This window comes from Trichosurus vulpecula, chromosome 1, assembly GCF_011100635.1.
Source record: "Trichosurus vulpecula isolate mTriVul1 chromosome 1, mTriVul1.pri, whole genome shotgun sequence".
NCBI lineage: Eukaryota > Metazoa > Chordata > Mammalia > Diprotodontia > Phalangeridae > Trichosurus > Trichosurus vulpecula.
Window position 1 is genome coordinate 158041915 of NC_050573.1, and position 21373 is coordinate 158063287.

General features: G+C 39.3%; 1 protein-coding gene across 1 annotated transcript in view; it reads right to left on the reverse strand.

Moving 5' to 3' along the window:
* The window catches only part of NECAB1 (N-terminal EF-hand calcium binding protein 1), a 288957-nt gene that overhangs the window by 22307 nt on the left and 245277 nt on the right, over window positions 1–21373 (reverse strand). Inside the window, exons 8-10 of the mRNA XM_036764554.1 lie at window positions 15404–15540; window positions 7643–7764; window positions 5527–5603 (exon numbers count right to left, since the gene is read on the reverse strand). Coding sequence (XP_036620449.1) covers window positions 5527–5603; window positions 7643–7764; window positions 15404–15540 — 336 coding nt within the window. The remainder of the gene's footprint in view (window positions 1–5526; window positions 5604–7642; window positions 7765–15403; window positions 15541–21373) is intronic.

Below are 21373 nucleotides of genomic sequence, written 5' to 3' on the forward strand. Positions count from 1 at the left end.
GGAACTATGTACGTCAGGAAGGGCAGGGAACTATGAATTATCACCAATACCTAGATCAGTGCACCACAGGTAATAGGTGCTTAATAAATGTTTCATGTAACAGAAGTCTTATAATCTCAAGATATACAAGAACCACTGATATTAGGCTGTTGGAATGAGGAATTTTCACTCATTTATAAGCTAAAAGAAGACATTCCTCCACTAAAGTTTTCCAATGACTCCTCATGGCATGCAGTTGACCCTAGGTTCTTAAAAGCTGTGTTAGCCAAGCACAAACTCAGGCAAGTCCTACCAAGATGGGAGGGCTTTGGCTATATGTCTGCCAAGGAACTGTGGTCCAACAATCATCTTGTGCCCTTGAATCTTAGTGACTACAAACGGACAAGCAGTCAGACCTAAAACTGAACAGAAGAGTGGCCTGGATGTCCTTTGGAAACTGCACATTTCTTCTGATGAACCCAAGCTACTCCCTGAAACAGAATCGTCTTTTAAATAGCAATATTCTTTTGGTAATAGTATCTGGCTGCAAGTCATGTAATACCACGAGGATTGATCTTGAAGGTCACCCGAATGGCAATGGAAAGATACATAGTAAGTTTGAGTAGGTTGTGACATATTTCAAATGAAGCATGTCATCAAAAATATGTAATTGGGTGGGAAAGTAATCATATAGGGAAAGTGAGTGATACTCACTGAATGATCTGTGGAGTCCTTTGATATCTATATGATGTTGAAACAATCAGAGGAAGATGCCGAGTACATTGATAGATTTCCATTTGTGGATGCATGGGAAGATGAATATGAGAGTTGTATATAGTATGAGAAGACACAAATGAATGGTAATCTGTGTTGGTGAGAAGATTGTCAATAAAATCACAGGTACATCAGAGCAAGTCCTGTATTTCATTCTGGTGTGATATAGACAAAACATTTGGAATCGAGGCACCCAAGACAGTGAGAAGTACGAAGCTGCTCATGAGTGAACCTGGCCTATGTAAACTTAATACTACAGTTCCATTACGCATAGCTGAGACTAGTAGCTGATACTATGAAGAACAGTTATGTGTTCACAGAATTATAGAATCTCAGAATTGGAAGCGTTCTCCATGGCCATGTAGTCCAACATGAACTTAGGAATACTTTCATAACATGCTAGGTGGTCCTCCAGCTTGTGCTTGGAGAGTAGTGGGATAGAAGTAAGAAATGACTGATGACAACATGTGCATTGTAGAAAGTAAGTTTGGAATGGTTCACTGTGTTCATCTATGCAGTGTTAGACCATAGCCTTAAGATGCAAGGGTCACCAAAAATGCTCATTGGTGAGGAAAGATAGCTTGTGTCCTTCTACAGGAACACCTTTTTAAAAGGACTATCACAACATGCACTTAATGTCAGCGAACAAGGTGAATCAGCATGGAAATAAAACATACTCATTCACTGCTAAAAATTAAGTTGGTCTTGTGGAAAAGCCTGGTTTGGCATAGAACAAAATAAGGTGAAGGAAAAATCTGAACAGATACTGACTTACCTATTCATTCCAAGAGATATCCCATACTGAGACACACATTGCAAAAGACCCATGGTAGAAACCACTGCTTAATCTACTTACTGCACATTTCCTAGGTATATTTCTCAAAGTGAAATTCTCACAAAAGAACAAAAGAAAAAGAAAACTTTAAAAATGTGAAGTGTGACAATGTTATCTATTTAAAGAATTAAAAAATTACAAAAAGAAGAAAACATTCCTAGGTTAGAGGATTTTTTTTCTTAAAACAAGTGTGTAGTTCATTCTTAGGCACCTAAACGAAGGCAAGTTTGCAAAGATGTGTATGCTCCTAAAATTAATGAAAATGAAGTAATATGTTGTATTTATTCCCTGGTCAGAAATGGGGAGTGAAACATGGTGCTGGTGTTCTGAATTTCTATGTCTTCTAATACTAGAAAACAATTTCTGAAGCCTTAATTTCTTAGAATATTCTTAATTAGACATGGAGAGTGGATAAGTGATTAGTAGCAAATTGTGGGTTAGATATGTGACCCAGGATGAGATGAATATGATTTCAGCATGTGAGGAGTAGATGGGGATGAATATTCTCGGGCATACTTTTTATGGCAGCTATGATAACCAACAATTTCCCAAGGCTTACTCCTCAGCCATTGTTCTATTATTTCAAAACTCCCTTCTTAAAAATTCTCTTTATTCTTCTAGATTCAACTCTTAGCCTCATGGAGTTGTGACTCCAATGTTTATCTCTAATCCTGACCTCTTTCCTGAGCTACTGTACATCTTTAACTTCCTATTATAAATTTCCAATTGGCTATCCTACTGTTACCCCAAACTCATACTAAACTATCATCTTTCCTCCTAAGACATCTATCCCTTCTGTATTGCCAGTTTATTATCCTAATCATCTAGACTCATCAGCTTAGATTCATATTTGATTCTTTCCATTCTTTTGTCTCATATCTAATCAATCTCTGATTTCCATTGCTTGTTTCTTCAAAATGTGCCCTTTCCTTTCCATTCTCAAGGCTAACATGTTAACTGAGGCCTCTATCATTTCACTCCAACTGTTTTTTTTTAAGTCTTTGAATGAGTCCTTCACTTCTCAGTCTGGCTTCTACACTGCCACCAGGTTAACTTTCATATGGTTATGTTACTTTCCACCTCAAAAATAATTAATGGCTCCTCAGTACCTGGTTCTTCATGTTCTGCTCTCAATTATCCTCATCTCTCGCTACTCTAGAAAGTTAATTTTCCATTACCAGCCAGACTTGTTTGTCCTTTTTTGCTTTTGAATTCATTCATTTTCCTCTGGTTGTACCTAAACTTTAAGCCCTTTTAAGGATCCTTATGCATAGTCAAGCAAAATAAATCCCTACATTCTCTATGCCCCAAAATATATGACTCATTCTGCCTCTTGAATCTATCAACTTTCTGTCCTGAGGTAAATAGCTCTTCATGTAATTGCGTCTTACCTCTTCAAATAATATCTAAGCTCACTAAAGGCAGAGACCATGTGCCAAATATATTTGTACCTCCTTCCCACCATTGCATAGTATACAAATGCCTATAAATGATTGATTTATAAGAGACTGTTCTTCCTATTAAAACTTATTGGAGGAAGCTACACTATGGCATGATAATGTATTGTACATTCTGGTTTATAAAGATTTATTTTGCTCTATTACTTTGATTCCCCTAGTACTTATCTGGAATCACATGATCTAATGCTAAAGACAAAACCTTTTTAAAAAAAACCAGAGCGTACACATGTCAATAACTGGGAAGTCTTTACACTAGCAATCATATGTTTAAAAATTATATGTAAAGTAATTACATATAATATATTGAAGAGAGAGTTCTCCAAAGAAGATAAGGTCTTCCAGATGTCTTGTTTGTGGATGACATGGTTCTTTTTGCATCAAGCCTGGGGATATTTCAGAGCCTCCAGGACAAGATGCAGGATAATCCAAGAGTTTTGCCTAAAATTATCCACTCAGGAAAATAAACTAGATGAAGAATACCTATTTTTCAGATTATGGCATGCAGTTATGTTGACAGCCTATAAAGCTCATCCATCCATCCATATACACACAGGTATATACATGTAAGCATACACATATATACAGATGTGTATGTACATATATATGCATACAGATATGCATATACACACCTATTGTGCACAAACATACAAATTAACAATGAATTGGAGGGCTAAAGTAGGCTGAATTGTCTTTGGGAAACTGAAAAACTCTTTTATTGATCCTCAATTTCTCTTGAAAAAAAGCCCATCATTTTATAACAATGTCCTACTAATTTAGTATGGTTGTGAGCCAAGAATACTATAATCTTCTAAGAATTCAAAATTAGTATCTTTTAGAGGGAAGCAGAGAGGTATACAGAAGTTATGATCAAGGTGTCACAATAAGAAATAAAGGAAGACAAAGAAGTACTGAAATAAAGGATGTCATCAAAGAAATGTATGATGGGAAAAAAAGAGTTGTACTTATGGGAAGAGCAAGGTGTACCTGTTGGATGACCCATGGTCTTCACTGATATCCTCATGATATCAAGAGACTACAAGGAGAATGTATTGGGCAAAACCCCGGCGGCAGACTTATGGAAGGGCATGGGATCTGCAGGCATGGTTGGGCAGCTATCTGCATTATGCTATGGAACAACAGAGCGCCATTTGAATATTTGAAGTCTGTCTATCTTGTCCATATCCTTTCATGAATCTGCCATAGGGATTTCACCCAACATTCTGAGGACTTTCCTTGCTTTCTCTTGAAAGTCCCCTCTGGCAAGTCATTTTGATGGGGTGCTTGGGTGCTTGTGCTTGGACCCCAGTTCCAAGATCACCTTTCTGCCTAGCTTCAAAACACTATTTCTGACAGTTTTCTACCCAGCCCAAGGACACTATGCCTGGCAATAACTCATCAGTGGGCCCCAATAAGACAAAATACCTTTCCCCCCAATTACTCATGAGTGGGCCCCAGTAACACAAACTATCTTTCTCGGTTACAGGAACAGGCTGACCTCTGAAGAAATTCTCTTGTAAAAGTGGGACAATGTTGTAACCACAGAATTATCATGTATTGATTCCCAAAGTTATCATATACAATCCAGAGGTCAAGCTATAGTCATCAACTCTCAAAGCTATCTTGCTACAGATAAAACAGACCAAAAATACACCCTTGAGAAACCCCTTCCCCTGGTTTCCAGTAGTGAATGACGCCTGTAACCAAGGTTGTAAGTTATCATCTAATTTAACATATCTGCCAGATAATCCATCACTTTTCCTATATAAGCTTTAGCATCATTCCTGTTAAGTGGCGAGTTCCTTAGGGAGCTCTGCCCACCATACTGGCATTACAATGAGCCTTTGTCATCTTGACTTAAAGAATGCTTGAGTCTGTGAATTCATTCCAGACCGCCCTGTCCAGTACTCCAGTCTTGGGGGGGGACCTGAACCCCTTAAACCGCATCAGTTTCACTTTTCTCAACCTCAGTTTCCTAACTGTAAAATGGGAATAATTAATAATAATAATAATAATGTTATTTTCCAGATTGTTGTGAGAATAAAAAATAGCCATTTATTAGGCATTCCCTACGTGCCGAGCACTGCACTGTGCAGGAAGTACAAATACAAGTAGAAAGAAAGACGTTACAGATTAAATGAACTCACGTCAAGTGTTTTACCAGATTTAAAGTGCTGTGTAAATATTATTTATATTATTATTATTATTCAACGATAAGCTAAGAAATAGGACCTTAGGCAGTGCACTGGCTTTGTTTGACTCCCAACACAGCATTTGATTGAAAATATTATTATTTTAGTAAAGACATGTGTGTGTGCACACACTCTGAGAATCCTCAAATAAATCAGTGAGGGCCATGCTACCTCAGTGGGCTGCTTTTCCAGCTATCATGAAAGCTCCGATGGCCACAGTGCAATGATGAGCATTCAGGACAGAAAGCAAACACAAGAAGAAGGGGAAGAGATAAAAGAGAGTGCTCACCTTCTTCTCCAGCCGATCAATGAGCTTCTGGAGTCTGTTTATCTGGGTCATCCACTGGTTGTCTTCCTCTAACAGGCCTTGGGGAAGATAAATCATGATGACAGTTTGCTACACATCTAAACTTCAAGCGGAGCAGCAATACTGAAAGAGCTGAGAGTTTTTCTTTTATGTTGAAGGAAGAACTCAGCATATCTGACTAAATTAACTCACTTTTTGCTGTTCATTCGCTTCAGTCATGTTTGACTCTTTGTGACCCCATTTGGGGTTTTCTTGGCAGAGATACTGTTGTGGTTTGCCATTTTCTTCTCCAGCTCATTTTACAGATGAAGAAGCTGAGGCAAACAGGGTTAAGTGGCTTGCCCAGGGTCACACAGCTAGTGAATGTTTGAGGCCAAATTTGAACTCAGATCTTCCTGACTTCCAATCAGGTGCTCTATCCACTGCACCACCTACCTGCACTAAATGAACTCAATAGTCCATGTATAATTAGAATAGGAGGAGCACATGCTTGCTGGGTTATTAATTTTCCTGGGCGTATTTCTCCTGTCGGGATAATTTGTGAAATTCTTTTCCTCAAAACTGACTATATCGGCTTTGAGTTTTTCGGAGGGAACGGGCAGAGTAGTGAGGAGCCTGGCAACTATACCTCGGCAAAGACAAGCAGAAGGAAATGAGTTTGACTTGGGGAGGCATGATAATCATCATTGTAACTGGGAAGGCATAAGAGAGACAGAGAACTGGATTAAGTCAAGAAACTCTGTGTTCAAATCCTGCCTCAGATGCTCACTAATTGTATGACTCTAGACAAGTAAAATCTCTTAATAGAAAGACTGGAATGTAGGAGGACCTTAAGGCACTAAACTGGGTCAGTTGGCATAGTGCTTTTTAAAAAAAAATTAACAAGGCAAAGAACATAGAGATAGGATGAGTACAACTATAATTTTGGCATCAACAGATACGCCTGGCCCTTTAGTGTTTAACACTGCCCCCCCCCCCAAGTCTCAGTTTCCTTTTCGATAAAACTGGACTACAGCACTTAGTCACAGGATAAAACTAGGCAATCCTTATATAAATGGGAGCTATTATTATCATTGCTGAGCATTTGAAAACAGGAGGAATTACACTTGTTTTGCTTGGCCTACAGGGCAGAGTGAGGAGCAATGGGTGGAAGTTGAAGAGGCAAATTTATCCTCGATGTATGAAAAAAAGATTCTCAATATTTAGGGCTCTGTAATGGTGGATTGGGCTGCCTCCAAGAGTGTTGACTTCTTTTTTGTTGGAGTTATTCAAGGGAAGGCTCGATGACGATTTATTGGAAATAATAATAGTTAGCACTTACATGTTGCTTTAAGGTTTGCAAATGCTTTCCTTATGTTAACTCATTTGGTCCTCACAGCAACCCTGTGAGGCAGAGGCTGTTATCATTTCCATCTTACGGATCAGAACACTCAGACTGAGAGAAGTTAAGTGATTTGCCCAGGGTCTCACAGCTAGGAATATTGTAGTTGAATTCTTGGTCAGCTATGGGTTGATTGAGGTCCCTTCCAACTTTGAGGTCCAGTATTGTTGTTTAGTCATTTTTTCAGTCATGTCCAACTTTTTGTGACCCCATTTGGGATTTTCTTGGCAAAGATACAGGAGTAGTTTTCCATTTCCTTCTCTAGCTCATTTTACAGATGAGGAAACTGAGTCAAACAGGGTTAAGAGACTTACCCAGGGTCACACAGCTAGTAAGTGTGTGAGGCCAGATTTGAACTCAGGAAAATGTCTTCCTTCCTCCAAGCCTGGTTCTCTATCCATTACACCACCTAGCTGCCCTGCTATGAGCTTAGGGCTGATTATCATCCCTGCTTCTTCTGTCTCTCACTTGCGCCGCCCCCTCCCCACATTTAGCTGACTGTTTGCTGATAGAACCTCAGGTACTTATTAGGATCCTTGGTAGAACCACCCCCTCTTCTCAGTCACTGTGTAGCTGCTTGGGATCCTCCCCAACTACAAGACTAGGGTCACCACTCCTCTCTAGAGATGGCTCTATGCTCAGTATTTATTACCTTATTCAGCTTCATTTGTAGAACAACTACTCAGTAGAGAAAGTCAGAAATGCCGCCCACTTTACCTGGGCCACCCGTATTAAACTGAGGGCTGTTGGGAGAGAAGCTGCTGTGTCTCTGGACCCTGCGGCTGGATCGTTTGCCAGGCCATGGAATCGACAGGACTTCTGGTTTGGTTGGGCCTTGCCTTTAACCACAAAGAGAAAGAATGAATCTTGATGTCAACTTCACAGAATCATGGAATTTTAGAGTCTGAAGGTACCTCTGAGTCTTCTAGCTCAACTCATCCCTCTAGCCTACCCCCTCCCCAAAAGTTCCACTTCTAACATCATTGAAAAGTGGTCATCCAGCCTTGTGCCTGAGAATCTGTATCTCCCAAGGCAGGTCATCTCACTTTTAGATGCCTCTAACTGTTAGAGAGGTTTTTCTTACTTGAACCCTGAATTTGCTTCTTTGTGGTTTGTACCTATTGATTTTGATTCTTCCTTCTGGAACTAAAAAGTGTTCTAATCTATTTCCCACAGGACAGCAGTTCAAATACTTGTACACAACTTCCATGACCTCCTCTAGTCTTCCCTTGTTTAGGATAAACATCCCTGACGCCTTCAGTTCTCAAAAATTATGGATTGGAAGCCCCTTTCCATCCTGACTGCTCTCATGGTCACTCTAGATTATCAATGCCTTTTCCAACTGTGATACCCAGAACATAATGCTCCAAATGGGATTTGATCAATGAGCTCCTTATTACTGGCTTACTGGGAGCTATGCCTATTTTAGTTAATACCAGGATTACATACCAGGATTATATTAATTTTATTTTGGTTGGTTGTTTTTGGCTGCCCCATTGCGTTATCAACTTGCATTAAGCTAGTAGTACTGTCACCAAATTGCTAAGATTTTTTTCAGATGAACTACTGTCTATATATGATATGCTGTCTCACCATCCTTCACCAACTTGTACCTGTGAGGCTGATGTTTTTAACCAAGAGTAAGACTTTTCATTTATCCTTATTAAACCTCATCTTATTTGTTTCTGCTTAAAGTCCTAGCATGTTAAGATCCTATAGGAATACTAACTCCTTCTTCTACAAAATGACAAATATGGAAATATTTTACATAATTGCACATGTATAACCTATATCTGATTACTTACTGCCTCAGGGAGGGGGGAAGGGAGGAAGGGATGGAATTTGGAACTCAGAACTTTAAAAAATGTTTAAAAATTGTTTTAACGTAATTGGGGAAAAATAAAATAGATATATAAAAAAAGGAATACTAATGTTTCAAAAAATGTATTTTCTGACAGTGATTGTCTGCTCAAGGGAATAGAAGTCTGGAAAGAGAATTGCTTTTTTCTAAGTGGCCTCCAGAGACATAAGAGAAGGAAATGCATGAAGACCTAAGAGGCAAGATTCAGTGATTTTGTTGAAAAATAAAGGAAAAAAGCTGATATCAAAGTTATTTACTAGCTTGTGACTTATGAAATAAAGAATCCATTTATATATGTAACATATTACATGTATACATACATATATGACCATGAAATGGAAGACAAAAACTGAATAATTGCGGGATAACATGTTTATGTCATAGGGATTAGATCTGGAAAGGATCTTAAGAATCTTGATTCAAGTGTTTCATTTTACAAATGTGAAAACTGAGGAGGAGGACAGACCCCTTTCCAGGGGTCACACAGGTGACCTACCTCAAGCATCAGAGCCATTGTTCTGGAGCCAGTGTTCTTTCTACTGCACCCACGCACTGTCCTTGGTATAAGTGCCATTGATGCAGTTCAGTTTCAAACATTTAGACTAAAGATGTGTAAAGACTTTCTATGACCTCAGAAATTATTAAATTTTCTAGGAGTTGCTGATAGTTGCTGATACCCGTTACCAAAATATTCCTTTCATTGCTTTAAACTAAGGAAATAAAAGCCTTGCTTAGATGACATGCATACCTACGAAAGCCATCTTTGTCCGTACTCTTGATTGAAATTGTTTCCTGATTCCACACAAGCCAGTGTTAGTGCATCTGTCAGTGTTGAGAATATGAGAACACCCATCTAAGCTGGGAAGCAATGAAGGATCAATCACATCCATTCCTCCCCCTTTGATATTTCGGGCATTGCAGCACATACAAGAAGCTTCATTCAGATTGTGATAGAACTACTGATTTAAAAATGTTTTGGTTATTTCCGTTGATTATTTATACTGAATTTGGTGTTATTGTTCAATCATTTCAGTCATGTTCGGGGTTTTCTTGGCTGAGATACTCGGGTGGTTTGCCATTTCTTTCTCCGGCTCATCTTCCAGATAATGAAACTGAGGCAAATAGAGTTAAGTTACTTGCCAGGGTCACACAGCGGGCAAGTGTCTAAGGCTGGATTTGATCTCAGGAAGATGAGTCCCCCTGATTCCAAGCCTTATCCATTGTGCCACCTAGCTGCCCTTATATCAAACAAAAGAAGAAAAATTAGTCATCTTTGCTTCATTCCTTAACTCCTTGGAAAAGTTTCCAGTGCTTCTAATGATGACCTATTTCAGTGATAACAGCACTGTAGTTTACTTTCATGTGGTACTTTAATGTTTACATGCTATCTCATTTGATCCTCACAGTCACCATGTGAATAAATGTTATTATTAGTCCTATTTTACAGATGAAGAAACTGAGGCACAGAAAGGTCATGTTACTTGCCCGGGGCTATGCTAGAAAGTGACTAAAGCAGGATTCAAACCCAAGTTCATGCTATATCCTCATGACACGCTTCCACCCTTTTCCATTTTCCTCAATATAAACTTTCTGAGTGATAAGTAATGCTCATGTTTCTTTCTGATAGCTTCTACTCAAAATATGTCACTCTTGAGCTGACGCTGGTGGTCAAATTCATCTGGTACAAAATCCTTTTATTTTTATTCCAGCGATGGTATTAAGCACCATTCAAGACTGAAGGCTGGGAACCATTAAATAGATGTAGCCAGAAGAACATTTCTCTTATTGCCAATGGCTTTGATCAAAAAGAGATTTTTTTCTGTATATCATGTGAATTCCTCGCTTTTGTTCTCCTTGTTTCCAGGGCCCTAAGATCTTTAGTCCCTGGGATTTCAGTTTTCAGGAATGAATGCAGACTTATTCTACATAACCAAATAGTTTGAGATGGCTCTTTACTTCCAATTCCAGCTCTACTTGAGCCAGTGACCTCTAATCTACAAGTCATGAACAACCCTCTAAATCCTGTTCATTTCCCTTGAACTTATACTGTTTTATGTTTCTTCTCATTAAACACAGCTGCCATGCAGCTGCTGGCAGTGATCGAATGAGAATAAACTCAAAGCCATCCTAGGGACTGAAACAAAGAAAAATCGTTGCTCCTTTAAAAACAAAATCTCTGCATGGTGTTTATTATGGAGCACAAATGTGCTGCAGGTAACCATAGAAAATCAAGGCGTTGGTGAATGGCCAGAGAGCCTGACATGTAAAAACTGTTCTTCTCTGGTACATGATTTGACTCTTAAAAAAGAACTTATTTTAGTTCCAGTAATATTCAACAAAAGAGACAATAGAACAAGCCTTATTTTCTCATTAGGCAAGTGAAATCTGTTTCATTGTGCCTTAAGACATTTTGTCTCCCATTGCTGAGAGCCCGGAATTCGCTATTTTTGTTTTTCTAAAGCTATTTTGTATGCTTTGCTATTGGAAAAGGAAGCATGAGCGTAGCAGACTGAATCACTAAACAGCACCTTTTAAATGCTATTTTAATGCAGTGATGTTCTTTGCTTTCAGTTTTGTCATTGTCCATGTACCTGACCATGGCACCCATCTTGCCTATGCTTCAGTCATTCACTGGTGTGTTTCCTCACCATCACCTGGAACCATTTCACTGAAATTCCCTGGTGAACACAACTTCCCTCCCTTCCACACCCTTACTTCTGCAGAATGTACTCTACTTCAGCACTGGATCCTTTAACTCTTCCCAGTTTTCTTAGTCCTTCTGGCCCTGTCTCATTGTCCCAATACCCAATCATGAGCCCTCTGTCAGGTATTTAAATGATGCCGTTGCTCTACTCTTGAATTTCTTTCCCTTGTGTTCTTCTGCATTTCTTTCTCTGCTAAATCCTAATCTTGGGCGGTCCCCAGGGAGATGCTAAGCTTTGTGGAAGAAAACCAGGAAAATGTTAATTATGCTCAATGTAAATTTATGCTGTCTAACCTCAGCTGGACCCTGTGCGGTCCTTTTATTTTTCTTTCATTAACTTCCTCTACCGTTCCTTTTGATGACTCTTCTAAGCCTTCCTGTCCTCAATCTCCACTTCTGCCACTGTCGCCTTTGCCCTCAGCTGATGGCTTTGCTTCTTTTACTGGAAACAGGCCTTCTGATGAGAACTTTTCCAAGTTCACTCCTCTATACCTCAATGCCACTCAAGGTCTTCACTTATCTTTTCCTCTTTCCCTTATGTCTCAGAGGAAAATGTAGCTCACCTCCTCGCCAAGACAAACCCTGACAATTGTGCCCCTGATTCCATTCCTACCTGCTTTCCCCAGGAACCTATTCCACTGATCATTTCCCATCTCTTTGTGCATTCATTCTCTCCCTCTCTATTGGTTCCTTTCTCTCCACTCAAAAATGTAATCAGATCTCATCTTATCTGGTTAACAAGTGACAAGCATTTATTAAGCATGTACTGCACCAGGCACTGTGCTAAGCCCTAGGGATTAAGCATAAAGAGAGGTAAAAAACACAGTCCCTGCCTTCACAGGACTCACTTTCTTATAGGGGAGACAACATGCAAACATCTATATGCAGCATAAATGGAAGGTAATCACATAGCAGCAAGAAAGAGATGGGGTAGGGATTGGAAAAGTCTTCTTGGAGAAGATGGGATTCCTGGTGAGTTTTGAAGGAAACCAAGAAATCTAGCAAGTGGAGGTGAAGAAGGATAGCACTGTAGGTATGGGGGTGTGTGGGATATCCAGAGAAAAGGCGGATAGCTGTGAGATAGCATTGTGTGCAAGAGCAGCAAGGAGACCAGTGTGGCTGGATCACAGAGAACATGGAGAAGAGTAAAATATAGGGGAAAGATAGGAAGGAACCAGGTTGCGACAAGCTTTAAAAACCAAACAACACAATTTAGACTTGCTCCTAGAGGTTATAGGGAGCTGCTGGAGTTTACTGAGTCCAGAGGTGACATGGTCAGACCCCAGGATTGCAGAAAATCACTTTCGTAACTTGAAGGGGGTGGATAAAGTGGGGAGGAACTTGGGGTTCTATCCTAAACAAAACAAAAAGCACGCTTCCCTTGATATTTTTGCCTTCTAAAACTGTTGTCCTAAATTGAAGGGATGTCCATCAATTGGGGAATGGCTGAACAAGTTGTTGTATATGATTGTGATGGAATACTGTTGTGCTTTAAGAAATGATGAGCAGGAGGCTCTCAGAAAAACCTAGGAAGACTTACATGAACTGATACAAAGTGAAATGAGCAGAACAAGGAGAACTTTGCACACAGAAACAGCAATATTGCATGATGATCAACTGTGAATGACTTGGCTGTTCTCAGCAATACAATGATCCAAGACAATTCTAAAGGACTTATGATGAAAAATGCTATCCACCTCCAGAGAGAGAACTGATGGAGTCTGAATGCAGACTGAAGTATATACTTTTTCTTTGCTTCATTTTTCCTGTTTTTGGCCTGTGTTTTCTTTCACAACATGACTAATGTGGAAATATATTTTGTATGACTACACATGTATAACATATCAAATAGTTTACTTTCTCAATGAGAGGGGGAAAGGAGTGAGAAATTTTGGAACTCAAAATTAAAAAAAAGAATTAAAATTATTGTTACATGTAATTGGGGAAAAATAAAATATTAAATCATAAAAAATAAAATTATTGTCCTAGCTCTTCTTCCCTTCACTCCTAAGTTTCTAGAAAGCATGGTCCATTGCCTGCTATATTTACCTCCTCATGATTCCCTCACTCTTCAGCTCTTTGTAATTTAACTTGGTAGTGATGATACACTACAAGTTGTTTCCAAATCTTCTTTGCAATGTTACAAAAATGCTGTTTTTATCAGTATATTTTAGGACTGCAAGCTCAATGTTAATTAACAGTATGATGTGGAAATAAAGGAAAATAATAAAATCTTAGACCATATTAAAGAAGATATAGCTTTCAGGAAGAAGGTGATCCTCCCACCGTGTTCTCTTCTGGTCAGACAACATCTAGAGTATTGTACTCAGTTCTGGTCACCAAAATTTAAGGAGGATATTGATAAATTAGAACACATCAAGGGGAAAAGCAACCAGTGTGATGAAAAGTCTTGAGTTTATGCTATATGAATAGTGGTTGAAGGGACTACAGATGTTTAACCTGGAAAAAGAAGCTTGTGGGAGATGATAGCTATCTTTAATTATTTTAAAGGCTGTTATGTGGAAAAGGGATTAGGTTTGTTCTGCATTGTGTGGGAGGGCAGAACTAGGAGCAATCAATGAAAGTGGCCAATTTAAGCTTAATGTTCAGAAAACAAATAAACTTCTTAACAGAGCCATCCTGAAGTGGAATGAACAAAATCAGAAAGTAATGAGTTTACTGTAATGGGAGGTCTTCAGGTCAATTCTGGAGGTAAGCTGTGGAGGGACTTCCTTACCATGAATAGACTGGCCTAGATAGAGATTGAAGTCACATCTAAGTCAGATTCTGTGATATGTGATATGTTGAAAAACTACACCCCAAACTAATCCAGATAAGTATGTTTGAGGGAACTGTATTGTTAATGTATTTTTCCTTGTTAATGGGAGTTACTTAATGGGAAGATCTTTCCCATCCATTAATAGGCCTGTGTGATCTGCTTAAGTCACATAGAAGCTTGAATCACATCAGTCTGTGGTGGGAGGAGCGTGTGGAACAGGAAGGGGTGGAGCAGGAAGGGAAGAGCAGAGCTGAGAGGGACATAGTTGGTCAGAGTGGTTAGAGCTGAGAGAGAGAAAGGAAGCAGGCAGCTAGCTATGAGTGTTCCTTTGTGGGAAGGCCCTAGCAGGGGGAAGGCTTGGGGATGGCGATGCCCCCTGCATTGTTATTGTGTTATTGTGCCTTCTTTGTTGCTGTGATGGATTTGGCTTTCTAGCTTTGAGATTTGGCTTTCTGGTGTTTGAATAAATGTTTTGGTTCTGTGTTCTATATAGAGAGTCTGTTATGTTTTGCGATTCAGAACTAAGCCAGCATATTCATAGCCCCTGTAGGCACTGTGAATATCATGTTGGCGCTACAGGAACATGCTGAGTGTTGGACTTTAATTCTAATGAACAATCCTTCTACCAGGCTTGTGAATAAGTTTAAAACAACTGAAGAGCGAACACAGCAAATGATAATGCTTTTTTTTTCTTTTCTAAATCTCTTTCCACACTTAGAATGTTATTGCAATGATGACTTGGATGGCAATGACACTTAGTAATGTTTTGGTCGAAACTGATTTGTATAATTAACTTTTTCCTTTGCTATTTTTTGTTTTGCCATCTTTCTTTTGCATATGAACAGACTAATCTGATTTTCCACTTTGAGGCTCCATGACACCCATCTTTATTTGTCTGTTCTTTTATATCACTGGGTCTGCTTCATTCCCAACTCCCTCTGATTTATATGAAAGATACCAAAAAGGAATGCTTTTTAGGTGTTTCAGGGCTAGAGGTTGATGAAAGCAGTCCTCTGGTATCCCAAAATTTACCTTTCTTCATTTTTATAGCTTGGCTATTTCTTTTCAAGCCCCCATAGCTCTCCACTGGTCCCCCTGTCCCTAAAGGGCACACTGAAGAAACATTCTGCTTACCTCTCTTGACGAGTTTGTTCCTCTGTGGTTTCCATGGCACACTCCAGGGAATTCTGCAGAGACTGCAGCTGGTTCAAGGTCTCCTTCAACAAAAACCTAGTAACAAATTGTTCCAAGTTGGAGGCCTCTTGGTAGTCCTAAAATGATACAAGCAGATGAAGTGACAGTTTGGGGTGAAGGAGAAAAGTAAAATGCATGTATTTCCACTCCTACAGCCTCTCCATCCTCTGATCACTCCTAGAAAGAAAGAGAAGACAGAAGGAGAGAAGAGGTGAGAAAGAAATAAGACTGGAATTGATGAAAGATATTCCAGAGAAAGAAATGGAATAAAAAATTTTCCTGAACCAAAACAAAGTGAAGCAAAAGCCAATACTGAATTGGATAACACTTATACTTAGATTCACTGTACCTCAAGGCCTAGATATAGGATAACATTTAGTGGAATTACAGAAGAAATATCTGCAGCAAAGAAGAAAAAATTATCTCGAAAAAGATTCAATGTGACAATTATTCATAACGAATTTAATTCATATGGACAGTCAAGTCATAAAGTATAAGAGGTCCCCTTTGTCATCTAAATGTAATCATACTCTCAGGAGCTGGCTTAATTCCCTTCTGATGTATATATAGAAAGTGGCTCCTGATGCCAAAGAAAAATCTGTAGTGCTTTATTAAGAATCTTGGTGCAAAGATGTTTGACATGACAAAGTTAAATGGCCTGCTAAGTTTGCATCTGTTCCTCTTCCAGTCACCCAGTCTCAGTCTTCTATAGTCTTCAATGCCTCACCTTAAACAAGCAAGCTCACACTCACAAAGTCTTCAGAGTAGGCAGAAATGTTGAGACATGTTCAAAGAAGTGCCCAGGGACTGATAGACACCATCCCCTTTCACCCTGCCTAGATTAATCTGGACAGAGGAAGAAGGTCTCGATGCTATTACTGTCTGTGGTACTTATCTTTCTTTTCTCTCTATGGGCCATGGAGAAACAGGGAACAGGCATGCTGGTACTCATTAAACTTGTAGAGGTTACACTTCCCTAAGTTCCTTTCACTCTTTCTCTTCTTGATATCCCTATTTCTGTCAGTAGTACTTCTATCTAGTCTTATCAGTTACTTTTGTCTTCCTCCTTGTTCCTTGCTCCATTTAACGAGTCCTCACCTCTAGTGTACTTTCCCTCTTCTCTGTTCCATTATATTACTGGACTTTCTTCATTCTCAACTCCCTCAAATTTATCGATCTTCCTCCTTTCCTTTCCATTTCCACTGCTAAAAACCTAGTTCAGGCCATCATGCCTCTCACCTGAACTATTATAATAATTCCTGAATACATGTCCCACCCCCACCCTCTTTTTTCCCCCACAGCCTTCCCTAACCCCTCCCTTCTTCCATGTCTTTGCTCAGCCTATTGCCTATACTTAGAATGCCCTGAAATCTTACTCCTCCTTCAAGGTCAAGCTCCCACGCTACCTCCTCTATGAAGCCTTATGTGATTCTTCCTTCTTATGAAGAGATATGAATCTCCATTTTGCCAGGGAATAGACCCATTTGATCAAAGACCTAAACACAGAAATGTTTCACGATGAAAATGCATATGTTGTAAAGATAAATTATTTTCCTAACAGCTCAGATATCACCTTTCTCTTTTAAGGTAATTTCTACACATCAAAGTAAAGTGGTTTAATTCCTTAAATTGTCTATAGTGACTCTTCTTGTTATCTCAGTTCATTCAAACCCCTATGTTGGATCAGTTATTGAGATAAGGCTCATGTGTATCGAGCGGTAGAAACCTAACAAGCTTTTCCGCATTAAATTGATGTCAGGCTTGGCCAATAGCAAAAGCAACAACAGTAACTACACCCACAAAATGAATAAAACAGTTGCTAAATATTTTTAGTGATCTCAAAAGGTTTTTATTTCAATCGTGTGATAAAGTGAGTGCCAGATTTAGAAAGGAAAGGAAGTATTATCTGGTAAAGCAGTGGTTTGCACGTGATCTGATGTCTTGTTATTTTGTATTATTCTGTGGTTGTGTTGTTTAATGATCCCATCAGCTCCCATGGACTTAACTGCTATCTTTCTGTCTATGATTCTCCAATCTACCTTTCCTGAGCCAGCCTCTCTGCTGAACTCCAATCTCACATCTAATTGGCTTTCAGACATCTTGGATTGGAGGTCCAGCAGGTGTCTGAAACTCAATATGTCCAAAACAGAACTCATTATCTTTCTGTCTAAACTCCCCACCTCCTACCTTCCTTATCACTGTAGAGGGCAACACCATCATACCAGTCTCTTGAGTTCTTAAACTTTGAGTTGACCTGGATTCCTAACTATCCCTCACTCCCTATATCCAAGCTGTTGCCAAGGCCTTTTGATTTCACTGTTGCAACGTCTCTCAAATATACTCCTTTTCTCCTTTGATGTCAACATCACTATAATGCAGGCCCTCATCACCTCATTATTGCAATAACCTGCTGATGGGTCTTTCTGCCTCAAGTCTCTCTCTACTCCAACCCATTCTCCATTCAGCCACCAAAGTAAGTTTCATAAAGCACATGTCTGATCATGTCACCTCCCCCTTCACCCCACCCCCAATAAGCTCCACTGGCTTCCTATTGCCTCCAGGAACAAATACAAAATACCCTGTTTGGCATTAAAAGCTCTTCATAGCCCCTTCCTATCTTCCCAGTCTTCTTACACCTTACTCTCTGACACATGCTCTTCAATTCAGTGCTGTCATATGAATAAGACACTCTACTTCTGGTTCTAAGGTTTTTTTGCTGCCTATTCCCCACCCCTGGAATGCTCTCCCTCTTCTGTTCCATCTACTGACCTTCTTGGCTCCCTTTAAGTTCCAACTGAAAGTGCATCTACTTCAGGAAGCCTTCCCCAGCCCCTTAATTCCAATGCTTTCCTTCTGTTAATTATTTCCTAATTATCTGGTATATATTTTGCTTTGTATATATTTGTTTGCATGCTGTCTCCCACACCAGATTGTAAGCTCCTTGAGGGCAAGGATTGTCTTTTGACTCTTTTTGTATCCTCAGCATTTAGCACAGTGCCTGGCACATAGTAGGCACTTAATAAATGTTTACTGATTGATCAATTGCTTAAGAATTCAGTGAGACAAATGATGTAGAGTAGGGCTTTTTATCCTGGGGTCCAGGTACTTGTTTTAAAAATATTTCAGCATAATTGGTTTCCTTTGTAATCATCTGCATTTTGTTTTATGCATTTAAAAACATTATTCTGAGGAGTCCATAGGTTTCACAAGTTTGGCAAAGAAGCCCATGACACACACGAAAAGGTTAAGAGCCTGTGATGAAAAGTCTAACAGCACATAATTAACAGAGCATGTGCTCAGACCACCTGAAATGGTTGTCTTTTATTAGGTGCTTAGGACATGCTCCTGGGAGACAGGAGAACTGGCTCATGCATGGACTTCCTACTGATATCAGCCTACTGAGTGATGGGAAGCAGCATTTTTCTTTTGCTTGTGTAGTAGCTGGAACTCCCTATGTACCTTAAAGAGGTCAATCAAGCTTTTTTTTGCATTGGAGTATTGCAGTAAAGGACTCATTGGCTTATAGCAGGCAACCCCATGCAGTAAGAGAGGGAAGGACTTGAGGGCCACCTCCCTCCTCCCAACCTCCCTTAGGCCATGAAGTCCCCAAGAAAAAGGCTTGAAGTTTTGTCCAGTTTTATCTGTCCTTTTTAATTCTAGGTGCAGGTAGTGGAATCCCCAATCTAGAACCTTGAGCCATGAGGATCTAGGAACTTAGGAGACTTCGAACTTGACTTGGTGGGTTTAATGCTATGTAGGAACTGAGTTAAATTGCAAAGCTAATCCCCTTCCCTTACTTAGAGACTGAGGCAGTGTAGGGGGGATAATTTTCCCAAGGTGTTAGGGATGATGTTTGTAGGTTTGTTCTTGCTATACTTTTGCAATGACATTCCTTTGTAAAAGCTATTCTGATATCAAATAGAACTGGGATGGTAGTCCCTGGGACCCCTCAAATTGGGGAAACACAGTTAGGGGGCTCTAGTAAAATGCAGAGAACAAAAATTACCCCAGCCCCATTAAGGTACTGGGGAACTCTTGGGGATGGGGTGAAAATGTCAGAAACCTGGTCTTCAGAATGAGACTATTTAAAAACACCATTACAAAAAGAACAAAGAAAGTGGGAAAAGATACCATATTTTAGTGGACTGAAATCTCACTCTGAGATAATAGATGGTTTCCCAGGCATGTCTGCACCATGCTTCCTGCCCACAGGACATAACACTCATCTTCATCCTCCTCATCCCCCTCAACTTCCACCCCTTTGGAATCTTCTCCCCACTATGGGTTCTGATAGCTGAGCTTTCATTTTATCTTTCACAGAATCAGGTCTCCACTGATACTTCCCTGCCTTCACCATACCATGTAACTCCTTCCTCTCACTCTCCAGATCTTTTCACATATTATTTTCCTTCATTAGAATGTAAGTTCCTCAAGTTGTAGTATATGATTGTAATGGAATATTATTGTGCTATAAAAAATGACAAGCAGGATGATTTCAGAAAATCCTGGAAAGTCTTACATGAACTGATAAAAAGTTGGAGTGAGCAGAACCAGGAGAAAGTTGTACATGGTAACAGTAATATTGTATGGTGAAGAATTGTGAATGACTTAGATATTCTCAGCAATACAATGATCCAAGACAATTCCAAAGGACTCATGATGAAAAATGTTATCTGCCTCCAGAGGAGGAACTGGTAGTCTTGGAATACTGATGGAAACATCCTATTTTCCTCTTCCTTCTCTCCTTTCTTTCTTTCTCTCTTTCTTTGTTTCTTTCTTTCTCTCTCCCTTCCTTCCTTCCTTTTTCTTTCTTTCATTTTTCCTTGCACAAAATTGCTAATATGGAAATGTTTTACATGATTGTACAAGCATAACCTATATCAGATTATTTACTGTCTCAGGGAGAATGAGGGGAGAGAGGGAGGAATAGAATTTAGAACTCAGACCTTTTAAAAAAATAACAAATGTTAAAATTATTTTTACATGCAATTGGGGAAAAAATAAAATATTAAAAAAGAATGTAAGTTCCTTAAGGGTAGGGACTGTATTACTTCCAACTTCTTTTATTTCTCTCTGTGTCTCTCTGTCTCTGTTCCTCTATCTCTCTCTGTGTTTGTCTCTGTGTCTCATTCATTAAAACTCTCATGGCAAAACAAAACAAACTCTCTTGGCTTCAGATTCTTATTTGTAAACCAAAGGAGTTGAATTAGATAACTTTTGGGGTCTGTTTCTAGTTCTAGATCCTAGCAACAAAAATTTAAAAAATGAACGACCACCTTTGTGATGCTTAATTTCTGAAGTAATTAAGACTCCCAAAAACAGATTTTGCAGAAGCTGGCCTGTTCCAAACAAATTACTTTACAATTTAATTTAACTGTTTTCAAGTTTCTCATGTAGTTGGATTGTCAATGACAAAATTCTCACAAATTTTCCCCATTGGGTCAAGGCTGGAGAGGATGGTCAGTTCTAACAAATCAAGAGAGTGCAGAAAGAACACAAGACTTAGAAAGAGGATGGGGAAGGGGGAAGAGGGAAGAAGGATATAGGGAGAGAGAATGAGGAAAGGGGGAGGGGAAAGGAAGGGGAAGATAGAGAAGTTAGTGATGGGGAAGTAGAAGGAAAGGAAAGAAGAAAGGAGAAAAAGGAATTGAAGTGAAGGAGGAAGAGGAAAGATGTGAGCTCCTAAAAGTTTATAACCCATTAGGAAAATTACTCCATTTTTGAAAACTGTAAGTAAATGATGCAGATAAATCTTCATCTGCCACAAGGGAATGCTAATATACTTGCCTTGCTTATAACTTGCAATTTTACAAGTGCCTTATGATTTTTCTAAAAGATGAGTTATGTCCACATAATACAATTATTCCATGCTCTTAATTACTATAAGAAATTGTGAAAAATGAATAAATA